The sequence below is a fragment of the Mixophyes fleayi genome, chromosome 11, assembly GCF_038048845.1.
Source record: "Mixophyes fleayi isolate aMixFle1 chromosome 11, aMixFle1.hap1, whole genome shotgun sequence".
Taxonomy (NCBI): Eukaryota; Metazoa; Chordata; class Amphibia; order Anura; family Limnodynastidae; genus Mixophyes; species Mixophyes fleayi.
In genome coordinates this window covers 16,327,460-16,347,555 of record NC_134412.1, presented here as the reverse complement: position 1 = coordinate 16,347,555, position 20,096 = coordinate 16,327,460, and the positions used below count along the sequence as shown (strand labels likewise).

General features: G+C 40.6%; 1 protein-coding gene across 3 annotated transcripts in view; it reads left to right on the top strand.

Annotated features, from left to right (window-relative positions):
- ATP1A3 (ATPase Na+/K+ transporting subunit alpha 3) overlaps positions 1–20,096 on the top strand; it is a 104,653-nt gene that overhangs the window by 61,805 nt on the left and 22,752 nt on the right. Inside the window, exon 1 of one of the 3 annotated variants that reach the window (XM_075189574.1) lies at positions 3,138–3,357. The exons of the other annotated variants lie outside the window; for them this stretch is intronic. Coding sequence (XP_075045675.1) covers positions 3,352–3,357 — 6 coding nt within the window. The 5' untranslated portion in view covers positions 3,138–3,351. Of the gene's footprint in view, positions 1–3,137; positions 3,358–20,096 lie in introns of those variants that run through there. 3 annotated transcript variants of the gene reach the window in all.

Genomic DNA, 20,096 nt, shown 5'->3' with positions numbered 1-20,096 from the left:
TACAGAGAGGGCAGTATTATGCTGGGAGTATTTTGTATTACAGAGAGGGCAGTGTCATGGCGGGAGTATCTTGTATTACAGAGAAGGCAGTATTATGCCGGGAGTATCTTGTATTACAGAGAGGGCATTATTATGCCGGGAGTATCTTGTATTACAGAGCAGGCAGTATTCTGGGAGTATCTTGTATTACAGAGAGGGCAGTATTATGCCGGGAGTATCTTGTATTACAGAGAGGGCATTATTATGCCGGGAGTATCTTGTATTACAGAGAGGGCATTATTATGCCTGGAGTATCTTGTATTACAGAGAGGGCAGTATTATGCCGGGAGTATCTTGTATTTCAGAGAGAGCAGTATTATGCTGGGAGTATCTTGTATTACAGAGAAGCACTATTATGCCGGGAGTATATTGTATTACAGAGAGGGTAGTATTATGCCGGGAATATCTTGTATTACAGAGAGGGCAGTATTATGCCGGGAGTATCTTGTATTACAGAGAGGGCACTATTATGCCGGGAGTATCTTGTATTACAGAGAGGGCAGTATTATGCTGGGAGTATCTTGTATTACAGAGAGGGTAGTATTATGCCGGGAGTATCTTGTATTACAGAGAGGCAGTATTATGCTGGGAGTATCTTGTATTACAGAGAGGGCAGTATTATGCTGGGAGTATCTTGTATTACAGAGAGAATAGTATTATGCTGGGAGTATCTTGTATTACAGAGAGGGCAGTGTTATGCTGGGAGTATCTTGTATTACAGAGAGGGCAGTATTATGCCGGGAGTATCTTGTATTACAGAGAGGGTAGTGTTATGCCGGGAGTATCTTGTATTACAGAGAGGGTAGTATTATGCTGGGAGTATCTTGTATTACAGAGAGGGCAGTGTTATGCTGGGAGTATCTTGTATTACAGAGAGGGCAGTGTTATGCTGGGAGTATCTTGTATTACAGAGAGGGCAATATTATGCTGGGAGTATCTTGTATTACAGAGAGGGCAGTATTATGCTGGGAGTATTTTTCTTCCATGAAATACATTTATTAGAATGTTGTTAATGTCTACTGAGCATAAAATACATTTTTGCAGTTGCTCCTGACTGCAAGCACATGTTATATCATACATATGAGACTGACATCACTACTGATCAGGACTTAGACTAGCCCTGTAGCTGGTGCAAAGATACGGCAGAAAAACAAGTAACTTTCAGACGCTCAAAGCTTGATTTGGATATAGCTGCGTGCGCTCGAGTTTGGCACGCCCATACTATACATTGACTATGGCAAAATGCCCCTTCCCCGGCCAGTTCACTCCATGAAATCATAGACTGTAGTAAGTGTCCTTTGTGCTCACAGGTTCATGGAACAGGGCTGCATTCACGGAGGTTTCTGCCGATTTTAGGGAGGTGCAGAGTGATATTGTGTACAATAAGCTCAAAATTGGCAGATCTGTACCTCGATGAATCAGACCCATAGATGGCTACATTGGAGGAGACCAAATGGTTCGGTGCTCAGGCTGATGGCACAATAACAATACAAACATTTATGGGTGGCTTATTATTGGCTATTGTGGTCATTTCTTGGCTGTGCATGAAGCGATATAAGCCATTTTCTCAATGATCAAAATCAAATGTTGCTATAAAGACCTAATGCCTCATAACTGTTGTGCGTCCTATAAGGTTGGTGAAACAAGGTGAAGACAATTACAATGAATTAAGGAGTGTGTCCAGATGTGACTGCAGACAGTACTTTGAGCTGAGCGTTTTAAATTTTGCCATTCAGCAGTCTTCTATCACAGATGGAAAGTAATCTGCGGGAAAACACATAAATGCGGAATGGGGAAATGCTCCAATATACTGTATATGCTTGTGCATAAAGATTGTGCTGCTCTGACCTTTTCCAGTCCATGACCCCAGTCTTTGTCTCATGCAGTTGTATATAATGTCATTGTATGTAATTTTGTTACATTTTGTTATTTGCAAGCTTGTTTAGTTTTCTGCTGCCTTATGTTGGGAAACATTTACACGTCTCACTGCAACCTAAGGTTTACCTGTTATGCAGAGTGTAGTAATATTGTTGCAACATGATAAAAAAACAAAAAATAGTATTCCTGCCTGCCAAGTTCTATTGTTGTAAATTATGAAGAAATAGTGTATGTGAGTTCTGACTTATAACTGAATTGATACATGGAAACTAAAATCTGTAGCTCTCCAGAAGGTACTTTAGAAACAACTTGAATAGATGCTTAAAATGCAGCATACAGTGAGCAAGGTATGCTAACATATCTAGAAGTATAGTACAATACCTAGACCACTATGCAGGCATTATTTGTAGAAGTCATTTCCAAACCTTTATATATGTGTGTTATATATATATATATATATATATATGTATGTATGTATGTGTGTATGTGTGTGTATATATGTGTATATATATATATATATATATATATATATATATATATATATATATATATATATATATATATACACATACACACACGTATGTGATTTTATATATATATTACACACACACACATTATATATATATATATATATATATATAATGTATATGTATGTACTATATATATTGTGTGTGTGTGTGTGTTTCATGTCATGTTTGGTGGGTTAGTGAAGCAGTGCATTGTTTTGCACATCTACACACATCTAGATCCCTATGCAATCAGAATATCCCTACATTGTTGCACTAATTTTATAATATACAAAATCGGGACACCCTGTGCAATATTACATACAGTAAACTTCCATGCCAGCAGATCTCACACCCATTATGACACACATACAAGCCCTGTCACACCTGCACGCACAGCCCACACCCTCACACTTGCCCACGCAATCTTTCACTTGCGCACACAGAAGCAGCTGCCCACTCTCTCCTTACACACATCCTGACCTTGTGCACACAGTCACTCACTTGCCCACAGACTCTCCCACTCGCCCGGACACTCACTTTCACACTCACACTCACCTTCAAGAAGGTAACAGCTGCAATAAAAGGGGAGGGAGCAGCAGGGTGGAGAAGTGGAGCGGATAGATCTCGGGCTGTGATTGGAGGAGAGGCTGCCGGGGGTGGGGCTTACATGACTGCAGCATATGAGGGACCAACTGTGTGAGAGGGGGGAGAGATTGGGAGGGATGTGAGAGAGCAGCAGCCTCCCTGAGCACAGAGCTGAGTCTGCTTCATCCTCAGCTGTCTCTACCTCTCCTCCTCTCTCTCTCTCTCTTCCCCTCTTTCTTTTCTCTCTGTCTCCTTCCCTCCTCTCTGGAGCTCAGGTCTCTGTCCCCCCTTCCCCTGCGGAGGATTCCGGCCACATCAATTCCCTGCCCAAGATAAAGACATGGGGGTGAGTATAGATCCTGTGGGTCACTCATACAGTCCTATATGTTAGACCTGTTATCGCTCCGAACATCTTCTATTAGACGTAGCTGTCCCAGGTGCTGAAGTTTTCAATGCGTTCTATATTCTATTGTTCTGTTCTCTCCGCGTTCTAAACAGAATGTCAGCGTTCCATTCTCAGGAGCTGTCCATGGTGCTGAACTGATAGATCCCATTGTCAGGCAGCTTTACTATTGTGGATCTCTCCAAGGTGCTGAAATGATACTTCCACACCCTGTTTTATGGTCCGTAGTTCTAATAGGCACCCAGTGATTCTCTTTCCCTTGTTCGTTCCTAAGCTCCTCGTGGTTTTCAGCAGAACCCCCCCTCCAGTGTCATTACAATGTACTTCTGCAGAGCTCTCATATCTGCAATTGTGTGCAGATCTGACTCCCTAGAGATGGCCAAGTGATGTCATCGTGGTCTGATGAGCAGCTGAAGGGTTAATGCCCGGCACACTGTGCATTGGGTTGTGGATAATTGTGTGCACAGCGCAATGCGGTGTCTGTCTGTCTGTCAGCACTCAGGAGAAGGAGGGAAGGGGAGAGAGAGAGAAGCCTTGGGAAATGAGATGAGGTAATTTGCTATAGAGAGGAGAAAGATGGAGATGGTGGAGAGAGAAGGAAAGGTGAGAGATAGGGGGTGGGAAGAGATGAGGCAGGTGGGAGAATAGTGAATGGTATTTTATAAAGGAGGCATTGGTGCATAAGGAGTGTGAAAATCACATCCCCTGACTTTAAGAGTAGAAGGCATATTAAATAACTGGCTTTGCAGCAATGAATGGCATATGAATGGCTGGCTGTAAATTAGAATAATTAAGGTGATCCTAAAAAACAGAGGAGCCCTGGGTTGTTATCCATTTAAAATGGGAGAAGGGCACTTGAAGGTCAGAGGGTAGTTTTGGTGCATTGGAAATGTACAGGTCATCATACTGAATACTAAACTCCATAACATCAGTCCTCTGTCCTCACCTCCTGAATTCTCATCTGTATATCGTATCATTTTTGTATAACATTGAAGAGTTTTGTAAGGTGATGCAAAGGCCTGTCTTTTATTACTTTAAATAAAATGTCAATCAATTGGCTCACTAATTCTAGGGGCATATATAGATATTAAACTTTTAATATATGTAGGATGATGGTAGATTCTAATTGGAAATGTAATTAATGACCTTCGGATACCAGAGGCCTGCTATCTACTGTAATGCAACCCACCCGCAGGCCACACTGTGTTTATTTGGTTAATATAAGGGGGAAAAAACTTGAGGGAAATGTAGATTATGTAGAGGTGTGAAATGGATAGAAGCTTCAAGCTGCCATGAATTCTAAATATACTATGGGCTAAATGACATTGCTTAATTAACCCATTTTTGTTTTGTATGCTTTATGGAAAATCTGTTGGTACATTCTGCATTGTGTAACAAAGGGTAAGGCAAATCAATGACATGTCTGCTTTATCAAGCTGGTTTCAGGGCTTTAAAAATCAGTTGTCAGTTGCCCTTGTGCTGAGCAGTATTTACCTGTGAAGACCATGCATTTATAAATTGGTTGACCAAGGCCCTGGAGTACTGCATGTCATTGATCAAGGTCACAGTGCCTACCCACTCATATTCTGCAAAGTCTGCTCTCCCTCATCACATACATACACACACGCACAATTGTACATGTGTGACTTGCACACTTGACACACACACACTCACCCTTATATAAAAGGTATATTTATTCCCATAAGCACAACACTCTCATGTCTTTATACATGAACACATACATTTTGAAGCATACACATAGCGGCATAGTTTTAGTATGTAGTCTTTGACATGGTCTGACATCCATAGCCTTCCTTCCACAGACCATGGGGGCTGGGTTGAGGAACATATGGCATGGAAATGAGTGAGGATAATCCCCTCACTGGAACAGAATGGGAGGGGTTACAATTCTGTGTTTCCAGTATAGCTAAAGATCAAAGAGAGATGTGTCAGATGTAACCTTCATATCAGGAAACAAAGAAAGGTAACATATTTGAACAATGATCTATAGTACTGAAGGCTGCTACAGATGTGATATATTGTGATAATGTATAGAAATAAACACAAGATGGTAAGAGTAGTGAATGTAGTGAACTAAAGATGTTAGCAAACAGGAGTGTGACACACAGGAGAATACATGAGAAAAAAAGACTCTGAAATGGGTAAAAAATACAGATGAAAATGATGGAGAAATATTTATTTTTCATTTTGACATTGAGTTATACAAATAGATCATAGCAGATCAATAATTCCAAACCCATAAAACGAATCCGTTCATTCCACAAGGATGAGACTCTGGAAGAGTAGAATAAATAGGCAAGATATTTCTCTTTATGGAAGCCAAATGAGAAGAGGATGGAATAGATGATGTGAAGTATGATTAAACCTCACAAGAATCAAAATGGAGGTTTAAAAATGAAGGCTGTGGAGAATGCATTTTGTAAATGATTTTAAACTATGTTGGCTGAGGTGAACCGCTAAATAGAGCTAGGTAGGAACAGAGGTCTGTTAGTTAAGAGAAAGTGGAGAAGCAGCTATCATCTAAAGAGACTCGATTATTAAATATCAGCCTGAATGAGAAAATCCCAAGATGGCCGCCCGTCACCTGAACGAGGCTGTGTTGCGTTTGCATTAACTGGGATTTAGGCTTAACCCCTGTGTGGCTGGATGTGTCATTAGTGCTGTGCATGGATGCACACTAGAGGTCCCCCGTACTGCAAGTAGGTGATATATTATATGGATGTTGAGTTATGGCATATGTGAGTCTCTGATCACTGTATCATCCAGATTGCTTGCTCCAGCAAATCTGTGCATCCATCCAATTCGGCATCGTAACTGGATTTGTAAGTCCCTGCGCTTGCTTTCAGTTTATTATGGAGGCAGGGTGCTTGAGTAATTTCCAGAACTTAATTTTAAGTCTTTATTTTATAAAAGGAAAGTTAAAATACCACATGATAAAATATGAATACACATTTGATAGCATTCATATGTAAGATTTTGTTGTCCATCTAAGGTGAACTAATTGTCCTTTGTACGTCTCCCCTTTTCACTACTCAATGGGTTCCTACTGAGTTTTCGTCAAATAACTTCTGTTATTGCAAGTTGGGAAAAGTGTTTGTGTTATAAGTAGCTTTCTACATAGCAGCTGCCGTTTGTGGTTTGTGGTGGTGTTGTAATTACAAGTTTACAGCAATTAAGATACTTTCTAGATTTTTCTATGGTGCTTTCTTGGAAGTGAATTTTTCTTGAATATTAACAGTTCAAATGAACTTAGCCATAGCAATAATTATCACCTCCACTCAGTCATGTCACTAGTGTGAAATAAAGGACAAGCGACTCACCTAAAACAAGCATTATTTAATGTTATCAGCAATTTAATTGCTAATTCAGTGTACTACAGGCTGGTAAAATTCACTGAAATGTACCTTAGAAAACACAATGCTAATCTACATCTCATTTGTCAAGTACATTATGGGCTATAGTTACCCGAGTCTGTTCAATCCTACCTAAAAAATAGGCCCTGCCCACATGTGTCACATGACTTACACTTTCCACCATAGAACGCTTTCAAAAGTAAGTGTCATTAAAGCCAAATCACACATAGGTACAAGGATCACTTCATATAAGCATGATGGGTCACAGAAAATGTTGATTTGTTTAATATGAAGATTTATACATAAAATAATAGTCATGGGGGAAATTTATCACGCTGTCGAGAAGCTGCCTATTGCAACCAATCAGATTCTAGCTGTCATTTTTGTAGAATGTACTAAACAAATGATAGCTAGAAGCTGATTGGTTGCTATAGACAACATTTCTACCTTTTCAAACCCGCAGCTTGATAAATTTACCCCATAGTCTGCTTCACTCAACCATTTCCCACAGTAAGATTAGTGGTTTCTAGCAGTGGAGTAGGGATAATTGCTGATAAAATAAAATTCAAATGTTTAGAATACATAATTTAATATTTTAGGGGTTACTTAAAAATTACTGAAAATTTTGGGTGAACCAAACAGAAGAAAGGAGCAAAACACATAGGGCGAGATTCAAATATTTGCAAGGTGTCTCTACAGCGTCCAAGTAAACACATTGCGTGTGTGATTTTACGGGAATCTCCGCTGATCTTGCACCCCATAGAGCTGTGCAGAAAAATGAGCGGAGATTCCGGCCATAAGGGCTGCCAATAAGGGCAGCTGAACATTAAGACAATGTTCAGCTGCACCTGGCGCCAAACTGAATCTGCCCCATGGGATAATGGGTTGAGTAGAATATAAACCACACTGTATAATAAGTTATTTTAAGAAATTCAGATATCCAGAAAATAAACATATGACACTTACATGTATGTGTCTGAGACCTTGTGGTTGGAATAGGATATCCTCGTAGAGAGGGCATTTTATGGTAGTCCAATATTAGGACACAAAAATAGATAGAATCTCTCCATTTTGGGATTGCAACATTTCTACCACCATCCTGTTAAAACTAACATATCTGCACACGTATGAACACTGCTATGCACCAAGATTAATTGATAAACCATTGAAAAATATCAGCATGGCAGACTAAGGAGATGAACTTGCCAGATCACATTTTATAGATCCCACAATTCCCTAATCGATCTATAAAATAATTTGTGTATTAAATGTACGTATAACTTTCCCCTATAAATGCAATATAAAATGATATTAAAAGTCATTAAAGCATCCCATAAGTAACCACACAAATGCCAGAGGCTGCTTGAGTGGTTTTAATACACTTCGTTATAATGTATAATTGCCATGAATACTACTAATTAAGTAATTAAGTAATAAGGCTACTGATGTTATTTCATCACAAGTGGCCCATTACAGTGATGACATCACTAATTACCATTTATATATATAAGAATTACTGTAACATCACTTGTTTATTATATTAGGTATTAATAATACACCTACATAATAATCCTTGGTGTGTAGCTTTGGTACAGCCTGTCATGCAATAACACACAATACCTCCAAAGTTTCAAATAGTCTCATAAGGACACATAAGGGGGGTTTCACTCTCACATGGCGATGATTTATTGGCTTGTGCATACCCTCCTACAACTTTGTACTCGCCTCCTGTTGTTTTCTTTTACTAACGTCATTGCTTTTCCAGGGCTGCTCCAAGCTGCTGTCTGCCTATAGAACAGCAGGGTGAGTCATAGCCTAGAGTAACCAAATGAAACATATCTGCCTGATGATAAAAAAACATTACTGAAAAACACTGACAGAAGATAGGAAGGTAAAGTGGCAGGAAAGCATGCACAAGAAGTAAAGACCTCTATAGGTGAATGATAATTTATGAGTAGTGGTAATAGTAGCAAAGTTAACAGTAATCTGAATTGCCTTGCCTATCGTCCCAATCTATATATCTCGTATATATCTCATATCTATTCATCATTTATTTATTCATATAGCGCCACTAATTCCGCAGCGCTGTACAGAGAAGTCACTCACATCAGTCCCTGCCCCATTGGAGCTTACAGTCTAAATTCTCCAACATACACACAGAGACAGACTAGGGTCAATTTGATACCAGCCAATTACCCTACTAATATGTTTTTGGAATGCAGTAGGAAACCCACAAAAGCATGGGGAGAACATACAAACTCCACACAGATAAGGCGAAGGACGGCAAACTCATGACCCCAGTGCTGTGAGGCAGAAGTGCTAACCACTGAGCCACCGTGCTGCCTCTATCTATCTATCTATCTCTCATATCTATCTCTCTATCTCTCATATCTATCTCCTATTCATCTGTCTATCTATGTATACAGTATCTATTTCTCTATCTCATATCTATCTATCTATCTATCATCATCACCACTATCTCTCTTGTATCTATCTATCTATCTATCTATCTATCTATCTATCTATCGTCTATCTATCTATCTATCTATCTATCTCATGTCTCTCTATCTATCTATCTATTTATCTATCTAGTGTGTTTACTCTACATCCATGATAATGATTACTGTGAGGAACCATTATATTAAACATTAAACAAAAAATTGAAGGATAAAGGTTACGTATAAGAGTCATTTGCAAATATACTTGGGCTCTAGTTGGTCTCGCAGAGAGTTATTGGGTAGAGGAAATAAAGGTCGGGTCACCATTTGTAATGGAAATGATCCGATAGTATTTGATGGAGACTCTCGGCACTGGGAGTACAGTGCAGGCAGCATGTGAGTAATGTACTCAATGGGAAGTAACATGTAGGTAAAATCAAATATACATAGAGTATAAAATAATCCTACTAATTTCCATGGGGTTAGGCACTGAGGATTTGCAGAGTGATATAGAGAAGTTATATATGATAGGATTAGGATTAGGACAAACAGTTGGACATAAACTGGCTCAGATAGAAAATATTCAGGTTATGTCATTGTCCCATAGACTCTTCTCTATTTGTGATGCACACTATTGTCTTTTAATCGTGGAAGAATAAATGTACTTGTCATTGGTGTATGCATATAGTGATCTATATTATTATTTATTTTACATAAATGCCCCCGTTTGGCATACTTCTCTCCAAAGCTTAACATGTGCAACAGCGCTAGACCATTATTCGGAAAGAGAATATATTGCCAGTACATTAACAATAGATGTATCCATATCTTGAAACAAGATAAAGATGTCGGTGTCAGAAATTTGCGGAGGAAAAATAATGTCCCCAAGCTGGAGGCTAGTTAAAATATTATACAGGATGTGAGAAGAAAAATTCCTGTCCAAAAAAAGTGTTTCAAAAGTTATCTACTCTGTGTGTGTGAAAGTATAACTTTGTCAATTCTTAAAATGTATTTTGCATACAGTCAGCTTGTTTAGCAAACCATTCTTATCCTCTGTTACTTAATGTTTTGTTTTGCATTTTGTTCACTGTTACTCCAAATGTTTTTGTTGCAGTAATTTTAAATATCTACGAGTTATTTTCTTCTTCAGCTTTCTTCTGACATAAGAATTTATATACTGGGGATTTTTATAACACTATTGAAGTATGGTTGTGTTCGTTATACCCTGTATAATTTGCTTGGCCGTTGCTGTTTGTGAGACCACAAAATGCTTTATGTCCTTCCAGTTTCAATTACAAGCTCTCACCTTCTCTATTGTACTTTATCGACCAATCAGGCCAGTATGTCATTGAACCACGCTTCATTTGAAGACAAAATCCCAAGTGGGCATTTTTCTCGGTTGTATTGATTTGGAATCACTGAGTGTATTGTGCCCATTGGATTTCTATAGGAGCCGTAATATCTCACTGGTGATATCTCTCGCTCCACTAAGGGTGGGTGCACACTACAGAAAATTTCTCCCCATGCGATATCGTTAACGATTTTACCAACGACTGAAAGTCCCGATCAGCAGTCGATCTTGTGTACACACTATACACGTTTTACATGATTTACCTTCAGATCTGTGCTCTTCATCGGTCATAACCATCGGCTGAAAAGATGGTGACTCTGTAAACTCTATGGCGATCTGCCTGCACTGCTGGTGGTGAGTGCGTCCACACTGCAGGATTTGCCCGACATCATTCCATCATTTATAGAAATTTTAGTCTGTTTATAAAATCAATTCAAATGATACGATGTGCTTTGGTACGATAAAACATGATCATTGCAGAGTACACACTAATGCAATATCGGACCTAGCAGTTGATTATTGTGTGATTGGCCCAGCCCAAGTCCAGTAGGTTCCGAGGTATCCTCTACTAGCTCATTTCATTGAGAGACCGGCCATCCTACATTCTGGATTTGCTTGTTTGCACGGTTTCAAAATGCCCATTGTCCAAGCTAGGTCTGTGTGCCACTGCCACTTAGACAACCCAATAGGCACCAGCTTAGCCGTACACAGGATCACAAACTCTTAACCAAAAACCAAACATCTATACTGAGGCCTTTAGAAAATAACCATGGGCCTGATTCATTAAGGATCTTAACTTGAGAAACTTCTTATTTCAGTCTCCTGGACAAAACCATGTTACAGTGCAAGGGGTGCAAATTCGTATTCTGTTTTGCACATAAGTTAAATACTGGCTGTTTTTTCATGTAGCACACAAATATCAACTTTAAATTTCAGTGTACAAATAAGCTATCAAGTATTTGTGTGCTACATGAAAAAACAGTCAGTATTTAACTTATGTGCAAAACAGAATACTAATTTGCACCCCTTGCATTGTAACATGGTTTTGTCCAGGAGACTGAAATACGAAGTTTCTCAAGTTAAGATCCTTAATGAATCATGCCCCTGGTCTGTACTGGGTGCCGTCATCAGGGTCTGGAGGGGTGAATTATTGTTACATCAGCCACTTTACCACTTGTATTTCCAGGTGTTCACCTAAATGACCAGATATTTTGCCCAAGGAAATTCCCAATACTATAAAAATAAAACAGAATGTATGTTTCTTGTGGAGGCTCTTACATATTATTACTGTCATTAAGCTATATTTGTAAATCTTGTCCTTGGCGTGAACAGTGAAGAAATATGTTCTGGAAACCGCGGTGCTGCAATATATGGCAGGTGGCGGTACTTCTGGTATATTGCAGTGTGTGGTTGTAATACTTCACATAACAGTCCTCTCCAGGTCTCTCTAAATAATTTCCATGTGATGTGTCCATAGACCGTATAGTCTACTCATTTCACTCATTAGTGATTGTCAGGACAGATCTGCATTAGGTATACTGCACATATGTTTAAAGGGGCTGGACCACTTACTGAAAAAAGTCTTATTGTTGTAACTATCCCTTTCGGAATCCTGTGGAAACTCTTTATGTTTTCAAAGAACAGGTGAAACCAAATATTAAAACGTTCACACATGAAACATGAAGGGAAAATACATTGTTCAATCTTACATTGCTTTCCACTGCTGGTTTATTGAAAAGTTTTAGAATTCCAACTCCTTTTATCAAAAACAGCCATAGCCTCTGCCATAGATGTAAGGCACTAAATGGAGCTGATATGGGACAAAAAGCTCAACTTATAATGCTGTCATGTCAGTTAGTTTGCAGGCAAAACTGGCTCTCTTTTTTTTTTACGTTATCAAGATCCTTCTGAAGGTGATGTTTTAAAGCCCTCTTAAAACCAATAACAATCTGCGCAATGGAATCAATTAAACAAGATTGGTTTCATTAGACACAGGATAATTAGATAGAGCAATCTATTGGAGAAGCAAAGTCATCATATCTCTGGGCTAATTGGGTTATGGTGGAGAACTATGTCTTGTTTATCTTATTACAAAGACTAGGTGGTGAAAGCTTCTATACTGGAAGACAAGGCTCATATTTCATTGCATGTTAGGACTGTAGATGCGAGTCTAGAAATAATTCTGGACCATTGTGCATCGAGTGTTTGTTTTTTTGTATTGGTGTTAAAACTTATTTGTAACAGGCTTATTCCGCGACCGTGTTGCATCAGTTACAAGATATAACAAACACAATTACAAATGTATAAATATATTAAATTATTCTTGCACTATAAAGGGACTTTTGTTTGCTACCAAACACAAGTCCACAATTATAAGACATTCAGAGAAAATGTCACAGTGAAATCATTTGGTAAAATAATAGTGATATTCTTTGTTGCGTCCATTGCAGAACTTTTTATTATTTTGTTCTTCAAATGTAAGACAATTTCATGGTCTTCAAAGGGTCGAGATTGTAACTTCGCTTCACTTTTGTTCATCCATAGTTCCCATATTAAAATAACTGAAATGCAGCGAGACCTAACTCTCCGAATGCTACATCAGTTACATTGGAATTGCCAAACAACAAAACTCTAGGATGCGACTGTGTTTCTGATCTTGGGTGGCAAACGCCGTGGAAGAACCCAAACAATTATTATTATACTTGACATCATGCAAGGGTGCTCCTAATTGTCTGGGAGGTAGAGAGAGAAATACAGAGTTTTTAGGGCTGTCCTGCACCCACACAGGTGACAGTACTGACAGTAAAGTAAAACCCTGGACCAGATTGTAACCCTCTTGACCTAGACAGTAATATCAGGTAGAGGTTACAGCCGGCCTCCTTCGTACTGCACAGAATTAACTGCAAGCACATTGCCTAGTCAGCTATGCGTTTAACACTGTATGCAGTCATAGGACACACTCAAAGCCATAGACATCAACATGACATGACCACCTCTCATCATCCTAAAATACTTTTACATTTGATAAACCATCACTCATACACCGTGCATAATTAGACCACGTACTAAGAATTGCATCCAGCCTACAGGACAGAAGAAGTGATACTGTGCCGCTGGTTGGCATTTTATAAAAAACAAACTCATTAATAGTCACCCACACGATTTATAGCCACTGTATAAATGGTTGGTAAGACCTCATCTTGAATAAGTAGTACAGTTCTGGGCACCACTCTATAAAAAAAGATAATTTGGAACTAATAAGGGTTCAGATAAGGGTGACAAAATTGATAAAGGGTATGGAGTCATTAAGTTATGAGGAAAGGTTAGCCAGTTTAGACATGTTTACTTTAGAAAAGAGGCATCTGAGGGGTACAAATACATTAAGGGTCACTACAGAGAACTTTCATGGGAACTTTTTACCCCAAGGACTATAAACAGGACACGCGGTCACCCCCTAAGGTTATAGGAGAGGAAATTTCACAACCAGCAAAGGAAGGGGTTCTTTACAGTAAGGGCAGTCAAGAAATGGAATTCACTGCCACGGAAGGTTGTGATGGCAGATTCAATAGATATGTTTAAGAAAGGGTTAGACAAATTTTTAGCGGAAAAGTGTATCCAGGGATACGACCGGTGATTACAATGAAGGATAGTAGTGGATATAGGGTAAAAATAGGACTGCAATATTGGGTCTGGGGGGATTTTCACAATTGAAACAGATTGGCGGTTGCTTACTCTATCAATTTCAAATATAAGTGCAGGATCGCAGGAGATCCAAAATAGGTTGAACTTGATGGACTGGTGTCTTTTTTTTTTTTTTTTTTTTTTCAACCTCATCAACTATGTTACAAACCAGGAACTATAGAGAAATCCTGCCCTGATGAGCTCATTTTAAAGGTGGCTAACAAATTTATTTTGTGGGGACTCCTGGTCTGTGTATCTGCCTGACCCAGTGATCACCGCAATGCACAGATGATGCAGCAATTGCTGCAGCGTTGGCTCTGAGCCACTAGGATTTTCCCCTATCCATCTCTCTCTCTCCCACTTTACTCAGCACCGGCTTCTCCCGCAGTGCTGCAAAGACAAGGTCATCAGCAGATTATAATGAGCAAGGTTATAGAGAACGTGTGAGCAAGCAGCAGGCACACACACTGTCAGGGAGAGTACTTGGTGATTCGTGGGATAGCGGAGGTGAAGAGGTTAATTCCTTATTATATCATGACATTAAAAACCATGTATTCTGGGAAGGGTTTAAGTAAAGGGGTAATTGGTTGGCAAACAGAGATGCTGGAGAGCTCTGAGACTGAATAGACAGATAAAGGCTGAGTGATGGTGTAATTGGTGCACTGGACAACAGGCAGAGCATAAAAAGATGACTATCGGCAGGACTGAGGCATTATGGGAGATGGAAGATGGGGGTAGGATGGAAAGAGAGGAGGAGGGGGGGGGTCTGCCTCTGCGTCTCTACTGCCCATCCATCCGTGGCGGGGATTTTCTTGCAGCGCCATTTTAGCAGGGTGATTTTCCTGCCAGTTCTTTGGCTTAGTCACAGTTATTAACCTGTTCAGCGGAATCACTGCTGTGTATCACATAAGACGAGTGTGATCGTAGTCATTCATGATCTGAGAATGGCCGAGTGATTTCTGTACCAGCTGTGTGCTGCACAGACAATCCACTAACTGGGGGGCATACGTGAAGCCGCAGTAATGTTAAACTAAGAGTGTATTCTATAAAATTGGACTTGACATAAAGTACGGTTAGACTGACTGTAAAATGAGCACCATAATATATTTTAAAAAAAAAATACTACTGCCATCATCTACAGTTTAACACCATAAAATCGAGTACATGCCAAAGAACTAAACTGTGTGATGTCCCAAAAACACATGTTTAATAGTATTAACTGCAGAAAACAACAACAAAAAATAAGGATAGCAACTCTTACAAGATGTAAAGAGAAAAGTAGCACAGTATGTTACTCCTCAAAAACATTCTGGTTGAAACACAGACATTAATTTTATGAGTTTAAAGCCTGTCAAATCTGTCTTAACAACAATAGTCTCAAAAACAATGTGAAAGAATAGACCTGTACACACATTTCTGCCAAGTGTTCCCTTTGCTTTTCTTTGTATCAATATCAATGTTGCCTGTAGAGTTCATAAGCGTTTTTTAAGTACATAGTATACCAGTGATTCTAACCCATCACTCATCTCCTGATATGCTCTGTGCTGCTGGGGGACCCTGCTCCTTCCACTATATAACTCTTAGTCTGTGACTTCCTGCTGCCTCCATTCCCCTCCCCACATCATGTCACTGCCCCTGTCACATGCAGCCCTGTCCTCACTAGCACATCACTCATCTCCTGATATTATTATTATTATTATTATTATTATTATTATTATTATTATTATTATTAATTTTTATTTATAGGGCGCCACTAGGTGTCCGTAGCGCCTTACAGGGACAAACAAAATTACAATATGAGGTGAGACAGCACAGAACAGTAAACAATAATCACAGTAGCTCAGTGAGCTCAGGGCACAGCTAGGGAGGTGGGAGAGGGGTAGGTCCGCCAACAGCGGCACATAGGAAGGAGGGCACGGAAGAGAGGGAGACCCCCAGGGGGAAGAGGAGGGAGCGAGAGGGGACGGGGGAAGGGGGTCCTCGAGGAGGAAGGCTAGGTAGCTGGCGAGCAGAGTTAAAAGTGGTGGAGACAGGAGGAGAGAAGACCCTGCTCAAGGGAGCGTACAATCTAAGGGGTGGGGTAGACTGACAGAGAGACACAGGGGAGAGAAGGAGGAACGGAGGATAAGGATAAGGGAAGGGGAATGAAGGGGAAGAGTGAGAAGAAAAGGTAGGAAGTTAAAGTGGGAGACTGGAAAGCTTTAAGAAAAAGGTGGGTTTTTAAAGCCCGTTTGAAACTGGACAGATTAGGGGAAGTTCTGATGGAGGGAGGGAGCTTGTTCCAGTGGAGGGGGGCAGCGCGGGCGAAGTCTTGGATACGCGCGTGGGAGGAGGGGATCAGGGTTGAAGAGAGGTGACGGTCATTGGCCGATCGGAGAGGGCGGGATGGAGCATGAGTAGAGAGGAGGGAGGAGATGTAGGGTGCAATGGGGTTGGCGAGGGCCTTGTATGTAAGAGTGAGGAGCTTGAACAGGATTCTGAAGGGAAAGGGGAGCCAGTGAAGGGATTGGTAGGGGGGGAGACAGAAGAGGAGCGGCGAGAAAGGAAGATGAGCCTAGCGGCTGCGTTAAGTACAGATCGAAGGGGAGCGAGGTGAGAGTGGGGAAGGCCAGTAAGGAGGAGATTGCAGTAGTCCAAGCGGGAGATGATCAGAGAGTGAATAAGACATTTGGTGGCATCTTGGGAAATGAAGGGCCGGATGCGAGCGATGTTACGCAGCTGGAATTGGCAGGACTTAGCGAGAGAGAGAGGAGTCAAGGATGACCCAGAGGCAGCGAAGTTGGGGGACAGGGCAGATAGAGGTGTTGTCGACGGTGATATAATCTGTGCTGCTGGGAGACCCTGCTCCTTCCACTATATAACGCTCAGTCTGTGACTTCCTGATGCCTCCATTCCCCTCCTCACATCATGTAACTGCCCTCTCTTAAACAGGATAATGGTGACTGTTGATGCTAAATACACTTTCCCTATCAGGTTATGTTCCTTTCCAGGGCCGCAACTTGCTGGCAACTTATAACATATATAACTATAACATATATAACTATAACATAAATTACTATAACATATAGCCATTCAGTCTCTGATACATATCTCAGCATTGCCTGATGCCGCACAGTACGGCTTTTTTGTCAGTTATGCTCCTGACCAGTACCGTAGCTTACTGGCTAATGTTGGTATATAGATGGTCATATATACCTTTATATAGGGTAGAATATTTGGACAAAGGTGTCTGTAACTTACTTTAGACTCTCTCAGACAATGCCATTAACACCCCCATGGTCCGTGCCCGTGTCCACAAACCTGGTGCCTCACCTCAGAGCCGTAACTTAGAATTCTAGCGCCTGGAGTGAGAAAGACAAATGCGGCCCCCCAGTCCTCAATTTTAACCTAAAATAATCCTAAATTGCGCCCCCCTTCAGGATTGCGCCCTGGGCGGTCGCCCCTGTCACACAGTCCTAGTTACGGCTCTGCCTCACCTCACCACCCGGCAGATCACACTCCCCAAACTCTGTTGTGCAAGCGCAGATCCGCACACACCCATAAGTCACCGGTGTGGAACCCAAACTAAAATAGTGACATGTTATAGCAGAAGGGGTTTAGTCAGGGGTTATAACAAGGTGCAGGAAGGAGACATTCTACAAAGGAAGAGAAGTATTAGAACACAAGGACATGCACTGACACTGGAGGGAAGAGAAGTATTAGAACACGAGGACATGCACTGACACTGGGGGGAAGAGAAGTATTAGAACACGAGGACATGCACTGACACTGGAGGGAAGAGAAGTATTAGAACACGAGGACATGCACTGACACTGGAGGGAAGAGAAGTATTAGAACACGAGGACATGTACTGACACTGGGGGGAAGAGAAGTATTAGAACACGAGGACATGCACTGACACTGGAGGGAAGAGAAGTATTAGAACACGAGGACATGCACTGACACTGGGGGGAAGAGAAGTATTAGAACACGAGGACATGCACTGACACTGGGGGGGGAAGAGAAGTATTAGAACACGAGGACATGTACTGACACTGGGGGGAAGAGAAGTATTAGAACACGAGGACATGCACTGACACTGGGGGGAAGAGAAGTATTAGAACACGAGGACATGTACTGACACTGGGGGGAAGAGAAGTATTAGAACATGAGGACATGCACTGACACTGGGGGGAAGAGAAGTATTAGAACACGAGGACATGCACTGACACTAAGGGGAAGAGAAGTATTCGAACACGAGGACATGCACTGACACTGGGGGGAAGAAGGTTCAGAGGAAATGTGAGGAAAAACTACTTCACAGAGAAGGTAGTGGGTAAGTAGGATGGCCTCCCATCAGAGGTGGTAGAGGATAATACAGTAGAGCAATGTAAACATACTTGGGATAGACATAAGGATATCCTTACAAAGAACTAAGGATCAAATAGAGTTTGAGATTACCGTAGGTAAACTCAAATGGACAGACTAGATGGGCCAAGTGATTCTTTTCTGCCGTCACATTCTATGTTTCTATGAAGGTGAACCGTATCTGTTGGTGTCTTGTGGGGTTTATTAAGCCCTGTGATGTCATCTTTCGCTGTATCCTCTGATGGGATTTCTCTTCTGAACATGCTGAGAGACATGAACTTAAATTAGGTTACATTATCAATAGATATTGATCGGGGAGCACTGGGTCCGCGAGACCTAAAATAACTGGTCTGGCAGAATACGGAATGGATCATAGACTAGGGTTTACTTCAACGCTATGGGATTGGTAATAGGCTGTTCCTGTATTATAGATTATAGGTCATTCATGGTCTATTACTTAGATATTAGTATTTATAATACATTTTAATCTTAAGTTAGACAATATGTGGCTGCTTCATTTTTTGCAGTTCCATTTTTGTATACTTATATATAAGGTTTGCAGTAGGCTCTGGAAATTCTACTCTCCTCTGTTGGTTTTGAAGAGTAATTCCAAAGCCCAATGAATACGAGATATTTTATTTGGCTCTTACCCTGCAACAATTTTCTATTTTCTATTAGGTACATTATACTATGGTGTCAGTGGTTATAGCATTGGATCTTAATGATGGGGATGTCCCTATTTTTAAAGTGCATATGGACAGATCACACATTTTTTATTTGTCCAGCAGGACCCCTCTCAAATTAATAGGGGAGTCAAGAATATGTGAGAAGCACTTATAATGTGCGTATGTACTGTTGATTATAATTTGCCATGCTTTTATGCATCTTTCATGTGTTTAGCGGTCCTAAAGTCAATTTGAGAAGGCCTTGCTGAGCACATGAAAAGCACAGCCAATGAGCATTAAGAGTAAGTCTGGGTACACACTACAGTTTTTTCAGCTGACTATCGGGCCAATCACACGATAAACGACCATTTAGCCCGATATCACATTAGTGTGTACACTCCAATGACTATCGTTTCAAAGCACATCATATCGTTTGATTCGATTTTTAAACCATACTAAAAATCTCATTCAACGATGGAACGATGACGTTCCAATTCTGCAGTGTGTACGCACTCAGCACCAGCAGTGTCCACAAATCTCTATGGAGTGTGCAAAGTCACCGTCTTGTCAACCAATAATTATGACAAATGAAGATCACAGATCTGAAGGTAAATCTTGTAAAACGTGCATACTGTGTACACAGGGATCGGCTGCTGTTCGGGACTTTTTTTTTTTTTCAGTCGTCGATAAAATCATTAACAATATCACATCGGGAGAAATTTGTCTGTACCCAGCCTTAGGAGCAATTTAGATCCTGGGTAGAGAGTTGGGCTAGGACACGCCCCCTTCAACGCTAAATCTGGCCACACGTTTTAAATATGGCCTC